The sequence below is a fragment of the Siphateles boraxobius genome, unplaced genomic scaffold (assembly GCF_051911475.1).
Source record: "Siphateles boraxobius isolate OS27281-9 unplaced genomic scaffold, OSU_SipBor_1 100, whole genome shotgun sequence".
In the NCBI taxonomy this organism is placed as follows: domain Eukaryota; kingdom Metazoa; phylum Chordata; class Actinopteri; order Cypriniformes; family Leuciscidae; genus Siphateles; species Siphateles boraxobius.
The window spans coordinates 4,112,191-4,132,822 of NW_027508701.1; the positions used below are offsets into that span (position 1 = coordinate 4,112,191).

General features: G+C 43.9%; 1 protein-coding gene across 3 annotated transcripts in view; it reads left to right on the forward strand.

The window, feature by feature from the left end:
- LOC143746734 (cyclin-dependent kinase 16) overlaps positions 1 to 18,643 on the forward strand; it is a 36,526-nt gene extending 17,883 nt beyond the window's left edge. For all 3 annotated transcript variants that reach the window (XM_077238778.1, XM_077238765.1, XM_077238774.1), the window contains exons 10-16: positions 3,403 to 3,523; positions 12,313 to 12,410; positions 12,674 to 12,779; positions 13,117 to 13,159; positions 13,465 to 13,555; positions 13,824 to 13,901; positions 17,061 to 18,643. In XM_077238778.1, the coding sequence (XP_077094893.1) occupies positions 3,403 to 3,523; positions 12,313 to 12,410; positions 12,674 to 12,779; positions 13,117 to 13,159; positions 13,465 to 13,555; positions 13,824 to 13,901; positions 17,061 to 17,152 (629 nt within the window). In that variant the 3' untranslated portion in view covers positions 17,153 to 18,643. The remainder of the gene's footprint in view (positions 1 to 3,402; positions 3,524 to 12,312; positions 12,411 to 12,673; positions 12,780 to 13,116; positions 13,160 to 13,464; positions 13,556 to 13,823; positions 13,902 to 17,060) is intronic.
- The last annotated feature ends 1,989 nt before the right edge of the window (positions 18,644 to 20,632 follow it).

Sequence of the window (20,632 nt, forward strand, 5' to 3'; positions counted from 1 at the left end):
ATCTGATGACACACCCTAACACTGATCTGATGATACACCCTAACACTGATCTGATGACACACCCTAACACTGATCTGATGATACACCCTAACACTGATCTGATGATACACCCTAACACTGATCTGATGACACACCCTAACACTGATCTGATGACACACCCTAACACTGATCTGATGACACACCCTAACACTGATCTGATGATACACCCTAACACTGATCTGATGACACACCCTAACACTGATCTGATGACACACCCTAACACTGATCTGATGACACACCCTAACACTGATCTGATGACACACCCTAACACTGATCTGATGATACACCCTAACACTGATCTGATGACACACCCTAACACTGATCTGATGATACACCCTAACACTGATCTGATGATACACCCTAACACTGATCTGATGACACACCCTAACACTGATCTGATGATACACCCTAACACTGATCTGATGACACACCCTAACACTGATCTGATGATACACCCTAACACTGATCTGATGACACACCCTAACACTGATCAGATGATACACCCTAACACTGATCTGATGACACACCCTAACACTGATCTGATGATAAACCCTAACACTGATCTGATGACACACCCTAACACTGATCTTATGATACACCTTAACACTGATCTGATGACACACCCTAACACTGATCTGATGACACACCCTAACACTGATCTGATGATACACCCTAACACTGATCTGATGAAACACCCTAACACTGATCTGATGATACACCCTAACACTGATCTGATGATACACCCTAACACTGATCTGATGATACACCCTAACACTGATCTGATGACACACCCTAACACTGATCTGATGATACACCCTAACACTGATCTGATGATACACCCTAACACTGATCTGATGATACACCCTAACACTGATCTGATGATACACCCTAACACTGATCTGATGACACACCCTAACACTGATCTGATGACACACCCTAACACTGATCTGATGACACACCCTAACACTGATCTGATGATACACCCTAACACTGATCTGATGATACACCCTAACACTGATCTGATGATACACCCTAACACTGATCTGATGACACACCCTAACACTGATCTGATGATACACCCTAACACTGATCTGATGATACACCCTAACACTGATCTGATGATACACCCTAACACTGATCTGATGACACACCCTAACACTGATCTGATGATAAACCCTAACACTGATCTGATGATAAACCCTAACACTGATCTGATGATACACCCTAACACTGATCTGATGATACACCCTAACACTGATCTGATGATACACCCTAACACTGATCTGATGATACACCCTAACACTGATCTGATGACACACCCTAACACTGATCTGATGATACACCCTAACACTGATCTGATGATAAACCCTAAAACTGATCTGATGATACACCCTAACACTGATCTGATGACACACCCTAACACTGATCTGATGATAAACCCTAAAACTGATCTGATGATACACCCTAACACTGATCTGATGACACACCCTAACACTGATCAGATGACACACCCTAACACTGATCAGATGATACACCCTAACACTGATCTGATGACACACCCTAACACTGATCTGATGACACACCCTAACACTGATCTGATGACACACCCTAACACTGATCTGATGACACACCCTAACACTGATCTGATGATAAACCCTAACACTGATCTGATGACAAACCCTAACACTGATCTGATGATACACCCTAACACTGATCTGATGATACACCCTAACACTGATCTGATGATACACCCTAACACTGATCTGATGACACACCCTAACACTGATCTGATGACACACCCTAACACTGATCTGATGATAAACCCTAACACTGATCTGATGATACACCCTAACACTGATCTGATGACACACCCTAACACTGATCAGATGATACACCCTAACACTGATCTGATGACACACCCTAACACTGATCTGATGACACACCCTAACACTGATCTGATGACACACCCTAACACTGATCTGATGATACACCTTAACACTGATCTGATGACACACCCTAACACTGATCTGATGACACACCCTAACACTGATCTGATGATACACCCTAACACTGATCTGATGACACACCCTAACACTGATCTGATGACACACCCTAACACTGATCTGATGACACACCCTAACACTGATCTGATGACACACCCTAACACTGATCTGATGATACACCCTAACACTGATCTGATGATACACCCTAACACTGATCTGATGATAAACCCTAACACTGATCTGATGACACACCCTAACACTGATCTGATGATACACCCTAACACTGATCTGATGATACACCCTAACACTGATCTGATGACACACCCTAACACTGATCTGATGACACACCCTAACACTGATCTGATGATACACCCTAACACTGATCTGATGACACACCCTAACACTGATCTGATGACACACCCTAACACTGATCTGATGACACACCCTAACACTGATCTGATGATACACCCTAACACTGATCTGATGACACACCCTAACACTGATCTGATGACACACCCTAACACTGATCTGATGACACACCCTAACACTGATCTGATGATACACCCTAACACTGATCTGATGATACACCCTAACACTGATCTGATGATAAACCCTAACACTGATCTGATGACACACCCTAACACTGATCTGATGATAAACCCTAACACTGATCTGATGACACACCCTAACACTGATCTGATGATACACCCTAACACTGATCTGATGACACACCCTAACACTGATCTGATGATACACCCTAACACTGATCTGATGACACACCCTAACACTGATCTGATGACACACCCTAACACTGATCTGATGACACACCCTAACACTGATCTGATGATACACCCTAACACTGATCTGATGATACACCCTAACACTGATCTGATGATACACCCTAACACTGATCTGATGACACACCCTAACACTGATCTGATGATACACCCTAACACTGATCTGATGATACACCCTAACACTGATCTGATGATAAACCCTAACACTGATCTGATGACACACCCTAACACTGATCTGATGATAAACCCTAACACTGATCTGATGACACACCCTAACACTGATCTGATGATACACCCTAACACTGATCTGATGACACACCCTAACACTGATCTGATGATACACCCTAACACTGATCTGATGACACACCCTAACACTGATCTGATGATACACCCTAACACTGATCTGATGATACACCCTAACACTGATCTGATGACACACAGAGACACTGATCTGATGATACACAGAGACACCATTGGACATTAACTGTATAGTGTGAAATGATCAAGATCATCACGTTTGCAGATTTACAGATTTGAATCACGTCTGTTTGTGTCTGCTGTAGGTCTCGCACGAGAAAAGTCAGTTCCCTCAAAGACTTTCTCTAATGAAGTCGTCACTCTCTGGTACAGGCCTCCAGATGTGCTGCTGGGGGCGACCGAGTACTACACTTCCATCGACATTTGGTGAGGACACACACACACACACACACACACACACACACACACACTTGCTGCTGTGAGCATGTATGATATGCTGCTGATACAGCATGAATAGACATACATAGAGTTGTAATCGAAAAATTACCCCCCCCCCCCCCCATAGCAAAGGTTTATTGGCAAAATGTACAGACTTTCAGATGTTTGCAGGGACAATATCAACCAAAAGTAATTGAAACAGTTTAACACAATTGTTTTCCCAAATTCACCTGAAAATGCAACTTTTAATCTGAGCTCGTTCCTCGTGAGCAGTGGCCTCCAGTTCAGTGATATTCAGCCTTCTTCAAATCCCACCAGAGATTTACTATGGGGCTCAAGTCATGTGACTGTGATGCCACTGTATCTTCCAGGACTTATTCTGCAACCGAGCCTGGTGGACTTTAAGGTATGATTGGGATCGTTGTCCTGTTGAAGGTCGAGCTCCAGCTTCCTCACTGACGGCATGATGTTTCCTCCAAGTATCTCCTGATACTTCAGTGAATCATCTCTCCTTCCTCACGCTGCAGGTTTCCAGTGCCGGAGGATATAGATCAGCCGCAGAGCATCACTGATCCATCATGCTGAACTGTAGACCGTGTTGTTATCAGCTTATGCTTCATTCTTCCTCAGACACACCGCTGATCCAGAGGGACGAGAACATCCAGTGTTGTGTCATCACTCCACAGAGCAGAATACCAAAACTCCTGTGGCTTATATACATGAGTTTGAGCACTTTTCTTGTGCGTTTGGGTCAGTAGAGGTGTAGTCCTGGAGTTCTGTTGTGTTTAGTACGAGCTTTACTGTGCAGCTGAAACCTCAGTGTCTGTGGCCACCAGATCGTCTGCAGTCTCTCCAGGGTTTTCCTGATCCGGCCTTCTCTGAAATCTGGTTGCAGCCGTTGATATCTTCCTTTTACTGCCCCGTCCAGGTGGTAAACCACTGTTCCTTTAACTCTGAACTTCCAACAGTGTCTCGAGGAACATTTAGTGCCTTCACTATCTTTCTGAATCCTGTTCATTGTTTGTGAAGGGCGATGATATCTTCTCTTAACTTTTTGGACCATTCTTTTGACTTATTTCTAACACAGTCAAACGTGACACTCGACAAACTTCGCCACTTCAGATATTTCATGTGTTCTAGGTCAAGCACACCTGGTGCCACTCATGAAGCCCTTGATTAGTGAGACAACACCTATTTTGCAGATTTGTGCTTTTGTGAGGGATTCTATTCAGGGGTTGAATAGTTTTGAGACTGCAGAAGTCATTAAAAGATACATTTTAAGTTGAATTTGCGGAAACCACTTTAAACTTTTGTTGTGTTGATCTATTTCAATTGCTTTTGTTTGATTCGTTCATTCCAAACAGCTGAAAGTCTGTACATTTTGCCAATAAACCTGATTTGCTATGGGGGTTGAATAATTTAGATACAGCTGTAAATCCCGAAGCAGATCTCTGCAGGTGGAGATGGGGAGGTGGAGGGTCTTTAGAGGATCTCTGCGCTGCAGGAATAGCCTCCAGCAAACACTGAACCAGACTATATTAATATTAAGCAATCTCATTGGCTGCAGGATCAGCAGAGACGACCAGTTTGCACCATTCGGTAATGATGTAATTGCCTGTAAAGAACCTATCTAGAGTTTCATGACTGAAATATATATTTATAATACACTGAATATAATATTTATGTCAGGGTTATGCTTCTGTTTTGTTTAGTGTCAGTGTTTTGGTTCAGTCCTTCAGTGATTTGTTCAGTGTTTCTGTTTGCCTATGTTCGATGTCATTTCTCTAGTCAATCTCCTCCTTGGTAGTTAATTCGTTCATTACACCTGTCCTGCTCATTACACCTGTCCTGTTCATTACACCTGTCCTGTTCATAACACCTCTCCTGTTCATTACACCTGTCCTGTTCATTACACCTGTCCTGTTCATAACACCTGTCCTGTTCATAACACCTGTCCTGTTCATTACACCTGTCCTGTTCATAACACCTCTCCTGTTCATTACACCTGTCCTGTTCATAACACCTGTCCTGTTCATAACACCTGTCCTGTTCATTACACCTGTCCTGTTCATTACACCTGTCCTGTTCATTATACTTGTCCTGTTCATAACACCTGTCCTGTTCATTACACCTGTCCTGATCATTACACCTGTCCTGTTCATTACACCTGTCCTGTTCATTACACCTGTCCTGTTCACTACACCTGTCCTGATCATTACACCTGTCCTGTTCATAACACCTGTCCTGTTCATAACACCTGTCCTGTTCACTACACCTGTCCTGTTCATTACACCTGTCCTGTTCACTACACCTGTCCTGTTCATAACACCTGTCCTGTTCACTACACCTGTCCTGATCATTACACCTGTCCTGTTCATAACACCTGTCCTGTTCACTACACCTGTCCTGTTCATTACACCTGTCCTGTTCACTACACCTGTCCTGTTCATTACACCTGTCCTGTTCACTACACCTGTCCTGATCATTACACCTGTCCTGTTCATAACACCTGTCCTGTTCATAACACCTGTCCTGTTCACTACACCTGTCCTGTTCACTACACCTGTCCTGTTCATAACACCTGTCCTGTTCATTACACCTGTCCTGTTCACTACACTTGTCCTGTTCATAACACCTGTCCTGTTCATTACACCTGTCCTGTTCACTACACCTGTCCTGTTCATTGCACCTGTCCTGTTCACTACACCTGTCCTGTTCATTACACCTGTCCTGTTCATAACACCTGTCCTGTTCATTACACCTGTCCTGTTCACTACACCTGTCCTGTTCATTCCACCTGCCCTGTCCTGTTCACTACACCTGTCCTGTTCATAACACCTGTCCTGTTCACTACACCTGTCCTGTTCATTGCACCTGTCCTGTTCACTACACCTGTCCTGTTCATTACACCTGTCCTGATCACTACACCTGTCCTGTTCATTACACCTGTCCTGTTCACTTCACCTGTCCTATTCATTACACCTGCCCTGTCCTGTTCACTACACCTGTCCTGATCATTACACCTGTCCTGTTCATTACACCTGTCCTGTTCACTACACCTGTCCTGTTCATTACACCTGTCCTGTTCACTACACCTGTCCTGTTCATTACACCTGTCCTGTTCATTAAACCTGTCCTGTTCACTACACCTGTCCTGTTCATTACACCTGTCCTGTTCACTACACCTGTCCTGATCATTACACCTGTCCTGTTCATTACACCTGTCCTGTTCACTACACCTGTCCTGTTCATTACACCTGTCCTGTTCACTACACCTGTCCTGATCATTACACCTGTCCTGTTCACTACACCTGTCCTGATCATTACACCTGTCCTGATCATTACACCTGTCCTGATCATTACACCTGTCCTGATCATTAAACCTGTCCTGTTCATTACACCTGTCCTGTTCATAACACCTGTCCTGTTCATTATACTTGTCCTGTTCATAACACCTGTCCTGTTCATTACACCTGTCCTGATCATTACACCTGTCCTGTTCATTACACCTGTCCTGTTCATTACACCTGTCCTGTTCACTACACCTGTCCTGATCATTACACCTGTCCTGTTCATAACACCTGTCCTGTTCATAACACCTGTCCTGTTCACTACACCTGTCCTGTTCATTACACCTGTCCTGTTCACTACACCTGTCCTGTTCATTACACCTGTCCTGTTCACTACACCTGTCCTGATCATTACACCTGTCCTGTTCATAACACCTGTCCTGTTCATAACACCTGTCCTGTTCACTACACCTGTCCTGTTCACTACACCTGTCCTGTTCATTACACCTGTCCTGTTCACTACACTTGTCCTGTTCATAACACCTGTCCTGTTCATTACACCTGTCCTGTTCACTACACCTGTCCTGTTCATTCCACCTGCCCTGTCCTGTTCACTACACCTGTCCTGTTCATAACACCTGTCCTGTTCACTACACCTGTCCTGTTCATTGCACCTGTCCTGTTCACTACACCTGTCCTGTTCATTACACCTGTCCTGATCACTACACCTGTCCTGTTCACTACACCTGTCCTGTTCACTTCACCTGTCCTATTCATTACACCTGCCCTGTCCTGTTCACTACACCTGTCCTGATCATTACACCTGTCCTGTTCATTACACCTGTCCTGTTCATAACACCTGTCCTGTTCACTACACCTGTCCTGTTCATTGCACCTGTCCTGTTCACTACACCTGTCCTGTTCATTACACCTGTCCTGATCACTACACCTGTCCTGTTCACTACACCTGTCCTGTTCACTTCACCTGTCCTATTCATTACACCTGCCCTGTCCTGTTCACTACACCTGTCCTGATCATTACACCTGTCCTGTTCATTACACCTGTCCTGTTCACTACACCTGTCCTGTTCATTACACCTGTCCTGTTCACTACACCTGTCCTGTTCATTACACCTGTCCTGTTCATTAAACCTGTCCTGTTCACTACACCTGTCCTGTTCATTACACCTGTCCTGTTCACTACACCTGTCCTGATCATTACACCTGTCCTGTTCATTACACCTGTCCTGTTCACTACACCTGTCCTGTTCATTACACCTGTCCTGTTCACTACACCTGTCCTGATCATTACACCTGTCCTGTTCACTACACCTGTCCTGTTCATTTCACCTGTCCTGATCATTACACCTGTCCTGATCATTACACCTGTCCTGATCATTAAACCTGTCCTGTTCACTACACCTGTCCTGTTCATTACACCTGTCCTGTTCACTACACCTGTCCTGATCATTACACCTGTCCTGTTCATTACACCTGTCCTGTTCACTACACCTGTCCTGTTCATTACACCTGTCCTGTTCACTACACCTGTCCTGATCATTACACCTGTCCTGTTCACTACACCTGTCCTGTTCATTACACCTGTCCTGTTCACTACACCTGTCCTGATCATTACACCTGTCCTGTTCATTACACCTGTCCTGTTCACTACACCTGTCCTGTTCATTACACCTGTCCTGTTCACTACACCTGTCCTGATCATTACACCTGTCCTGATCATTAAACCTGTCCTGTTCACTACACCTGTCCTGTTCATTACACCTGTCCTGTTCACTACACCTGTCCTGTTCACTACACCTGTCCTGATCATTACACCTGTCCTGTTCACTACACCTGTCCTGTTCATTACACCTGTCCTGTTCATAACACCTGTCCTGTTCATTACACCTGTCCTGTTCACTACACCTGTCCTGATCACTACACCAGTCCTGTTCATTACACCTGTCCTGTTCATTACACCTGTCCTGTTCACTACACCTGTCCTGTCCTGTTCACTACACCTGTCCTGTTCATTACACCTGTCCTGTTCATTACACCTGTCCTGTCCTGTTCACTACACATGTCCTGTTCATTGCACCTGTCCTGTTCATTACACCTGTCCTGTTCATTACACCTGTCCTGTTCATAACACCTGTCCTGTTCATTACACCTGTCCTGTTCACTTCACCTGTCCTGTTCATTACACCTGTCCTGTTCACTACACCTGTCCTGTTCATTACACCTGTCCTGTTCATTACACCTGTCCTGATCATTACACCTGTCCTGTTCATTACACCTGTCCTGTTCATAACACCTGTCCTGTTCATTACACCTGTCCTGTTCATTACACCTCTCCTGTTCATAACACCTCTCCGGGTTAATTACACCTGTCCTGTTCATTACACCTGTCCTGTTCATTACACCTGTCCTGTTCATAACACCTGTCCTCTTCATTACACCTGTCCTTTTCATAACACCTGTCCTGTTCATTACACCTGTCCTGTTCACTACACCTGTCCTGTTCATTACACCTGTCCTGTTCATAACACCTGTCCTGTTCATTACACCTGTCCTGATCATTACACCTGTCCTGTTCATTACACCTGTCCTGTTCATAACACATGTCCTGTTCATTACACCTGTCCTCTTCACTACACCTGTCCTGTTCATTACACCTGTCCTGTTCAGTACACCTGTCCTGTTCATTACACCTGTCCTGTTCAGTACACCTGTCCTGTTCATTACACCTGTCCTGTTCATAACACCTGTCCTGTTCATTACACCTGTCCTGATCATTACACCTGTCCTGTTCATTACACCTGTCCTGTTCATAACACCTGTCCTGTTCATTACACCTGTCCTGTTCACTACACCTGTCCTTTTCATTACACCTGTCCTCTTCACTACACCTGTCCTGTTCATTACACCTGTCCTGTTCACTACACCTGTCCTTTTCATTACACCTGTCCTGATCATTACACCTGTCTTGTTCATAACACCTGTCCTGTTCATTACACCTGTCCTGTTCACTACACCTGTCCTGTTCATTACACCTGTCCTGTTCATTACACCTGTCCTGATCATTACACCTGTCCTGTTCACTACACCTGTCCTGTTCACTACACCTGTCCTGATCATTACACCTGTCCTGTTCACTACACCTGTCCTGTTCATAACACCTGTCCTGTTCAGTACACCTGTCCTGTTCATTACACCTGTCCTGATCATTACACCTGTCCTGTTCACTACACCTGTCCTGTTCACTACACCTGTCCTGATCATTACACCTGTCCTGTTCACTACACCTGTCCTGTTCACTACACCTGTCCTGTTCACTACACCTGTCCTGATCATTACACCTGTCCTGTTCATTACACCTGTCCTGTTCATTGCACCTGTCCTGATCATTACACCTGTCCTGTTCATTAAACCTGTCCTGTTCACTACACCTGTCCTGTTCATTACACCTGTCCTGTTCACTACACCTGTCCTGATCATTACACCTGTCCTGTTCATTACACCTGTCCTGTTCACTACACCTGTCCTGTTCATTACACCTGTCCTGTTCACTACACCTGTCCTGATCATTAATCCTGTCCTGTTCACTACACCTGTCCTGTTCATAACACCTGTCCTGTCCACTACACCTGTCCTGTTCATTACACCTGTCCTGTTCACTACACCTGTCCTGTTCATTAAACCTGTCCTGTTCACTACACCTGTCCTGTTCATTACACCTGTCCTGTTCATTACACCTGTCCTGTTCATTACACCTGTCCTGTCCACTACACCTGTCCTGTTCATTACACCTGTCCTGTTCATTACACCTGTCCTGTTCATAACACCTGTCCTGTTCATTACACCTGTCCTGTTCATTACACCTGTCCTGTTCACTACACCTGTCCTGTTCATTACACCTGTCCTGTTCACTACACCTGTCCTGTTCATTACACCTGTCCTGTCCACTACACCTGTCCTGTCCACTACACCTGTCCTGTTCATTACACCTGTCCTGTTCACTACACCTGTCCTGTTCATTACACCTGTCCTGTTACCTACACCTGTCCTGTTCATTACACCTGTCCTGTTCATTACACCTGTCCTGTTCACTACACCTGTCCTGTTCATTACACCTGTCCTGTTCACTACACCTGTCCTGTTCATTACACCTGTCCTGTTCATTACACCTGTCCTGTTCATTACACCTGTCCTGTTCATAACACCTGTCCTGTTCACTACACCTGTCCTGTTCACTACACCTGTCCTGTTCATTACACCTGTCCTGTTCATTACACCTGTCCTGTTCACTACACCTGTCCTGTTCACTACACCTGTCCTGTTCATTACACCTGTCCTGTTCACTACACCTGTCCTGTTCATTACACCTGTCCTGTTCATTACACCTGTCCTGTTCATAACACCTGTCCTGTTCATTACACCTGTCCTGTTCATTACACCTGTCCTGTTCACTACACCTGTCCTGTTCATTACACCTGTCCTGTTCACTACACCTGTCCTGTTCATTACACCTGTCCTGTCCACTACACCTGTCCTGTCCACTACACCTGTCCTGTTCATTACACCTCTCCTGTTCATTACACCTGTCCTGTCCACTACACCTGTCCTGTTCATTACACCTGTCCTGTTCATTACACCTGTCCTGTTCACTACACCTGTCCTGTTCATTACACCTGTCCTGTTCATTACACCTGTCCTGTTCACTACACCTGTCCTGTTCATTACACCTGTCCTGTTCACTACACCTGTCCTGTTCATTACACCTGTCCTGTTCACTACACCTGTCCTGTTCACTACACCTGTCCTGTTCATAACACCTGTCCTGTTCATTACACCTGTCCTGTTCATTACACCTGTCCTGTTCACTACACCTGTCCTGTTCATTACACCTGTCCTGTCCACTACACCTGTCCTGTCCACTACACCTGTCCTGTTCATTACACCTATCCTGTTCATTACACCTGTCCTGTCCACTACACCTGTCCTGTTCATTACACCTGTCCTGTTCATTACACCTGTCCTTTCCACTACACCTGTCCTGTTCATTACACCTGTCCTGATCATTACACCTGTCCTGTTCATTACACCTGTCCCGTTTCTACATTATACTTTATTCAGGTTCAGGTGTGTTTGATTGGAGTTGGAGCTGAACTCTGCGGGACGGATCCTCGGTTGTCAACACCCTGACCTTAAAGAAAACCCTAAATTGTGTGCATGAGTGTTTCATGGGTGTCGTTTTAAATTCAGCCAACTAGAGAAGAGCTTTGATCAGTGGTGTCAGGCTGGATGTCACTCTGAAAACTATTTCAACTCGTTTCTATCATTCCTTGCTACAACGTGTTATCTGGTTTTGGTTCACCAGCACACTCTCTATTTGGCCTGGGTAGCATATCGAGATTTTTCCTTTCATGCATTTCTCAAAAAGACGTTTTATTCATTCTGTCTGTCTGCTTTGTTTCCTTAACATAGGGGTGTAGGTTGTATATTCTATGAAATGATCACCGGACGCCCTCTCTTCCCTGGGTCGACAGTGGAGGATGAACTTCATCTTATATTTCGTATCTTGGGTAAGAGCTCAGTGCGTTTTTAGTTTTTTGCTTATATAGCCCTCCTTTCTCAAGACAACACCAGGCTGGTGTTTTTCAATAGAGATTTTGTTCTTGCCATTTTAGAAACTACAAACACTAGACAAGATGTGTAAACGCCTTATGTACTAGCCTGTAGCCTGCATCAATGCTCAACCATCACCATCTGCTTTTCTTTTAATACATGATCATTCAAGTAAGTGTAGTTGGAGTCTGTTCTGATGATAAACTTGTGTCATCTCCAGGTTCTCCTACTGAGGACTCTTGGCCAGGAGTCAATACCAATGAAAACTTCCTTTCATTCAACTTCCCCCATTATGATGGGGAACCTCTGATCACTCATGCACCCAGGTGTGTGAAAAGCCTTTCTGTGTGGCTGCTTCGTGATGTTATATATTTGTGGATCTATATATGAGGTGTATTGTTAGATTACATTTTTGTTGGGAAAGGTTTCTAGTACCCACACCTGAACAGGGTCTTTAATTGGTAATGTTTGATACTCAGAAAACAGTTAAACAACAGAGACAAAACTAGTCCAAATTCAATAGCAAAGGAAAAAGCAGAGGACAAGCACAGGAACAAGGACACCAGATTACGCCAGAGGGCACACAATACTACCACTAAAATGTCTTAACATTGGGACTGGAAGCTATAGCTATAATATGATTTTTGTAATTTTGTTCTACAGGATCACCAATGACGGTCATGATCTGCTATGCCAGTTTTTACAGGTAAAGTACGAATTCGCTTTTGCCCTTGGAAAGAAAGCCTCAGAGATGAAAGAGACTTTTGATCAATGTCTACTTTAATAATATATATTTTGCTTTACCAGATTAGTATGTTCATTATTATGAAAGAGACTTTTGGACTTTCATTGATACACCTGTCCTTATATAATCCTTAAAGGTACACTATGCAAATTTTGGCCCTCTAGCGGTTAAACAAAAGTGCATGCATTTGTAGAAGAACATTGTTTTGGTGGTGCTTTGGCTCTGTAAAAGAAACATTTTCACTCTAGATGAATGTGTTTTTGTAGTTTGAAGCAAGGCGGCGTATTTCTGCAGAAGTGGCTCTTCGCCACGTTTATTTCAGAGAATTGGGAGACAAAGTGCAGGACCTGGATGACAGTAAGTATTTCATATTAGTAATATTAAAGTAGTATAAGCTTATTTTAAAGTTCATATTTAGTAGTTTCACAAATGAATGTTTGTAAAATGTGATGCTACACGTATACATCTCATTCATCAAAACATTTGGGAACATCATAAGTCAAGATGGCAGTTTCTGCTTGTAAAAAACAATCTTGAGCTCAACTATTTCTACACATTTATGTCATACGTTCACTGTTGAAATATTATAATTACTATAAATAGTTTTTAAATTCTGTCCCCACAGCTACCTCCATCTTCTCCGTGAAGGAGATTCGACTGCAGAGGGACCCAGGAAAACACTTTCCAGCTCAAAGAGAGTTGGGTGAGTTCATTTACCTAAATCTTGAGTTCCTTGAACATGGTGAATAAAACCCATACAATGTGAGATCAAATAGTGTGTAAATCACTCAATGTTGTAAAATAACACACCAGCAGCTATTTACTGAGGATTTGTTGACTAATTTTTCGTGAGGAAGGTAATTATAAATAATAGGCAGACAACAGCAACAAATGAAAGTACACACCTCAATGTAGCTTTTTGAGCACGCAAACAGCGTCAGTGACAACAGGAGGCGGTTCAATGGGCAAGTTTTAGACTTTACAATATCATACCAGCTTTTCTGTCTTCACAAATAAACTTAGAAGTCATCCTGCAGTCATCTGCAGTTCAATGAAATAATGAGTTTCTGGGATTAACATCATAGAAAATTAAAGGTTATGTAAGAATTGTATGTTAAAATACGTTCTCTTAACCTAGTTTATTGTTCATTGACTACTACTATGCCATTCGTGAGTCCCACGTGTAATCATTGTAGCGGGAGAAATAGGTTCCCAGATTTGGCAGATTTTTGTAACCTGTTTTTTTGGGACCCTAATGGTGTATAGTTAAGATTTTCTGATGTTCCCGAGGTCGACTAATGTCCCATGGGCTTCGTTTGGCGGCCATCTTGAAGCGATGTCAACGCGAGTGGCGAAAAATGCTGATTTTCATATCTCCTGAACCACACAACATACAAAGACAAATTAACCCACTTTTCATAAAATTCTGACACCAGAAATCAAATGGAATGGTCGTTTACATGATACAACCACTCTTTATTGGTGACATGCCTCACAATGGGGTGTAAGTTGCACTCCTGGGGGGCAGGAGCTGCCCAAAGTTGCCCCATTGACTTACTATGGCGAAGGGACTGAACCTGGGATTGCGCATACATGTTTATCCTACTATGGTAGATAGGGATTTTGTATGGAACATAACTCTGGATCACAGTGTCATAGAGACAAGGGGTGGTCTCTCAGGATCACCATGAAGCTATCAAGCCAAGCCCTAGCAACAAGTTCCATAGACTTCCACTGAGAGAGGTCAAAGGGATATCTTTGGATAGTAGTGTCATAGAAACATGAGGGTGGGCTTGTTTAACCCAGGGGAGTAAACAGCTAATCACGAATCACCTTCAACACTTTCTAACCACGCCCTAGCACCCATTATCAAGCACCCTAGCAACCCATACCCAAAGAGGGATATCTTTAAATCAGAATGTCATAGAGGGATTTCAGTTGATTTATATCATTCATACTGACAAGCAGCCTTTGGAGTATCCTCATTGCCAGCTGCCAAGCCACTCCCTAACAACCAAACAGTACCCTAGCAACCATTTAGCAAAACCTATATTTCTGCATCAGAACATCGTAGAGACATGGTGGTTGGCTCCTTTGACTCATGCTAGCAAACAGGACTTTTGAGGATATTTTAAGGACTCACCAACCTAAAAACTGACTCATCCTGACGCCACAGACCTCATCAAGTAAGGGGTATCGCAGTGGCTTGCTTTCTCCTGCCTGTTGCCCTGAGAGCTGTAGACAAGACCATGTAAGAGACCTTTATGAAGTTTGCCAAGTCCTCAGTTATGCAACGAGGGACAAATTATAGAATAGTACATTATAGTGGCAGCTTGGTTTCTGTTGAATGTTAAATTGGAATTGATCCCATTTGCAGGAGGTCTGCTTGGCATCTTCACCAACTTCCCAGCCTTTCAGCGCTGGTGCCGAACCACATCTGCATGAGTCCAGTATTTTGAGATGTTGCTGGAGATGTGTGGTCTTATCAACGACCCTGGACTGCCTCCTCACTCTTCTTGATCTGGGCCAGCTCCAGCTCAGGGTACTCGATAAGACCACGCATCTCCAGCAACATCCCAAAGTACTGGGCTCATGCAGATATAGCAAAACATTTGTATCATGTAGTTTAATATGCACATTTTTATTTTGCACTTGCACAAGCCAGTGGTCTGAGACATCATTGCTCCTGGGCATATTTGCTGTCAATCAGGCACCGTTTACAGGTACTGGTTATTTTGAAAAACGGAGACATTTCCCTTCGTTTGTGCCCTTCGTTTACACGCAAACGGAGAATTTGCCTCTGAAAACGATTCTTTCTAAAAACTCCGGCCAGTGTGGAGATTTTGGAAAACTTTGGAAAACAGAACTTGCACCTGCATCAAAAGTGCAACCTCTTTGTTCAAAAGAGAAAGAGGAAGTGATTCGTTGCTGTTGTTGCTATTGTCTGGATTCTGATTGGCTAACGTGGGCTTGAGCTTCTCGTTACACTGCCACCTACAGGTTTGGCATGCTCTTGACGGCATATATACACGGGTTCTGAAAACTGACAGGTGTGCACAATGTTATTTTTGAAAACAGAGAGGGTGAAATGTCCGTTTATGAAAATAGCCGACCACGTGTAAACGTAGCCTCAGACGGCTACACTGAAGACCTTGATTAGCTGCTTCAGGTGTGTTTAATGAGAGTTGGAGTTAAACTCTGCAGGAAGGTTGGAGACTCCTGAGACTTAGGCCACATTTACACATAGCCGGGTATTTAGAGAAACGAATAGTTCCCCCCCTCCGTTTTCAATAATAACATCGTGCACACAACATCCTTTTAAAAACAGTTGTCATCTACATCAACCTGCATAAATACACCGTTGAGCGCCATCATAACTATGCCAAACCTATGGGCGGTAGTATACGCAGAAGGATAAAGCAATCCAAGCCAATCAGAATCCTCAGAATCGACAACAACGAATAACACGAGCGACTTCCTGTTCCTGTCATATGACGTTAAGCATTTTTTTTTGCCGCATAATGTGACGTTTGAGAACCTAAAACCCGGTTTCTCCCAGTTGACACGGCAACACATAACGGCCGTTATCAGAAATCTCTACTTTGGCCGGAATTTTTAGAAATAATCGTTTTCTGTGATAAAAAAGGGTTTTCGTGTAAATGAGAGGCCAAACCGCAGGGAAATATCTGCGTCTTCCCTTCGTGTAAACGGGGCATTAATGATGTCTAAAGTATGTTCATAGAAATTACAGTATAACATGACAAAAGCACAATCTATGTTGAATCACATAGCAATTTGTTAGAGTTTGCACATCTGCTGTCTTTCTTTTTTGTCTGTTATAATATGTCGTTGTGTATTTCAGCGGTGGTCCATCGAATGGGCTCTGCCCCACCTGAACACTTTCTCTCTGAAGGAGTGAACCGTCTTCTTCATCCAGCCCCGCTCTCTTCATAGACCTGCGCACGCAGTGCTTCTTTCCTTTGCATTTGCTGTGTAACATTTTGTTTGTCTTGCTTTGTTTACAAAGTTCTCTCATCTTTTATCATATTTTTTATTGTTTTTATGTGCTCATATTTTGTCTCTGTATGTAAATATCTCTATCAAAGACAATGAAGCAAGAAAAAAAACCCCATTATTATAGGCATCAAGTCCCAAAGATGTGTAATGACCCAAAAAGTGTTTGTTAGTCACTTTTCTTCGACCATGGGAATCTATGGCAGCCCAAATAACCACAGGGTCAAAGGTTGTGAAATGGCATGATTTCTAACGCCCCTAAACGTCTCCAGTTACACTTCATTTTCTGCTGATATCCGTTTTGCCGTCATTCCCATTTTCCAATTGGGCCAAGCCAATTCAGTGCAATTTGTGTCCAATCTTCACCATTTTTCATCCAATCTTGAGTCCCACATCATGTCTTCAGACTGTTTGAGATCAAGCACTTTCAATTACTACTGTATATGAAGTGTATTACAAAAATAAACATACCCTGCCGGTGCAAAACTAACCAAATGGACTTTTAAAATGCAACAATTCAGCAATGGCTTGGCAGTATTTGATGGTGAAGAAGCCAAATAGGTAAAATAGGTGAGGAAGCTGCATCTTTTCAGGCTGTGTTCTATCAAGTGCCGTCGAAGGCCGTCTTCATTTGAAGGATCCTTGGGAGGCAGTCTATGTTTTCCCTCATTCAGTGTATTTTGAAGGACGCATTATGTGTGCTTGAAGAGAATTGTTAGAAAATGAAGCACCCCAGATATAGGTCTTCACACCATGAGATTCCTATAGGGAGATGACCCACTATACCAGTATTTTCAGAAGCTCCCATAAGCCCTGTGGATCTAAACTTTTTAAAATAAGCAAATAGTTGTTTGGCATCATTACCATTTTTTGTTGTTGTTTTTTCACTTTATCTCTCTCTTCAACTCAGGGGAAGTCTCATCAAAGTGTTTTGTTTGAACTCATATTGGGGTGTATGTGATGATGTCACAGGCACATGTGCAATGAGCATGCAATCAACATACAACAGAAAAACTCAAATAAAACATTCACCATATGGCCATATTTGAAGCATGGAGTTCATTTATACATGTAAATATGCACAATCACGTGTGCACATATGCATACTGTGGTATAAAAAAATGTATTATTTTTTTTCTGTCAAACATAAGGTGTTAACTTAATGCTGTGTAAAACAGTGGTAGTAGTGGTTAAAGCTCTGGTAACCCACATGTGTCTGGTCTAGTGTCAGCCAGGAGTGATCCATGAGCCATAATCACTGTTTACATGCACGAATGAATCAAATCGCAGCTTACAACAGTAATGTTTTATATTTGAATATATTTATATAGGTCTTTGCACTTCCGGTTAGATGCTTCTGTATTTCATTGGCTCTACTGTACTCTGCACAATGACAATAAAGATGAATCTAATTTCATGTAATTACACAAATCTGTTGTGCCTTCGTCCCAGGAGAATCTGAAGCAGAAAGTAATGCTGGCTCTTCTGTGTCGGTGATAAATCAGGGTTCAAACTATTTCACACACATTGGTTTAGCAAATCACAAACCATCAGCCAAAGTTATTTAGCTAAATTAACTAGTAATTTAATACTTTACAATAAAGTTCAAGATTTAAGTGCTTAGTTTGTCACCATGAATGAGGTACAGGAGGAATTTGCCGGTCACTCAGCCATCAGACTCTTAGACCCAGACCCTGATCCTGAACCTGATCCTGATCCTGATCCTGATCCTGATCCTGAACCTGAGCCAGAGCCAGAGCCAGAGCTGATGCCGAAAGTTCACAATGCCTCCAGTCTCCGCTGTCCTCTCCAGCCTTCCACACACACACACACACACACACACACACACACACACACACACACACACACACACACACACACACACACACACACACACACACACACACACACATCTTCTTCTTCTTCTTCTTAGCTGTCCATCGTGTTCGATGATGACACTTGCTCAGTTTGTCCTGGGAAGATCGAATCCCCCATACAGTCATCCTCAGCAACACTGACTCAATCTGTATGGAAGCAGCTGTGGCCAAAAAACATCTGCGGTGGATAGGCGCATATTTCTGATCACTTGGGGGGAGGGGGGATGGGGGGGATCAGCGACCTTGCCGCTGGTGCCACTTTTCGTGGCCGTTGAGTCCGATCCTTGAGTTGCACACTTGTTTTGGTGGGTCTTTGTCTTTGTGCGGGCCTGGAGCCGCCGGATGTTGGAAAGGCTTGCGTATTCCACATGGACACCGTCTTCATGTCCCATGACACGGTGGAAGAAGCAGGTGATGGCAGAGAGGAGGATGTTAAAGAGCACCGGAGCCAAGACACAGCCTTGCTTCACCCCAACATTAACCTCGAAAGGCTCTGACTGGAGTTCTCATGTGAGCACTCTGGCTTGCATCCCGTCATGCAGCTGCTGTAGGATGCTGAGAATCTTGGGTGGTACCCCAAGTTTGGAGAGGTGTTTCCAGAGCAGCTCACGGTTGATGGTATCAAAAGCTTTGCTGAGGTTGGTGAAGGCAACGTAATGGTCTTTGTGGTGTTCTCGTCTCTTCTCCATCAGCTGTTTCAAGACAAAAACCATGTCTGTCGTGGATCTGGTCTTCCGGAAGCCACACTGTGTTTCCGGAAGCACAACTTCCGAGATGTGCTCAACCAGTCTGCTGAGCATGATCTTGGCCAGTACTTTCCCTGCGATGGAGAGGAGAGCTATCCCGCGGCTGTTTCCGCAGACTGCTCGGTCTCCTTTCTGTTTGTAAATGACCACGATGTTAGCATCCTTCCAGTCCTGTGGGAGGGTCCCATGTACCCAGATGTTTTGGATCAGGAGGTGCAGGCGACGTGTGAGGATGTATCCTCCGTGTTTGAAAACCTCTGCAGGGATTCCATCAGGTCCAGCGCTTTTGTTGTTCTTCAGCCCTGCAATGGTTTGCCGGAGTTGTGAATAAAGTGGTGGGGTGTCCAAGTGCATGATTGGTGGCAGTTCTGGGAGATTATCCAGAGTATGTGGGTCAACAGGGTTGATGTGGGTTGAATCTCGTGGCGGTCCTTGAAGAGCATGGCGCCGTCAGCTGATCGGACTGGGGCAATCGCCCGCTTCCTGGGGCCATACAATGCTTTTATGGCATCATAAAAGCCTTGAATGTTATTAGAGTCTGCCAGGTTCTGTATTTCTCGCGCCTTTTGCACCCACCAGGTATCCTCCATAGTCCTGAGGGCTCGCTGGGTTGCAGTTCTTGCAGCAATGAAGGTGGTTTTAAGGGTGGGAGATCCAGGGCAGGACAGGAGAGCTTTGTGGGCCTCATGCTTGGTTTTTAGGAGTGACTGTTTTTCAGCTGAGTTACAGTCAAACCAGTCCTGGTGGAGTTTCCTTGATTGGCCGAGCGCCTCTGAGGCTGCGCTATGAATAGCCTG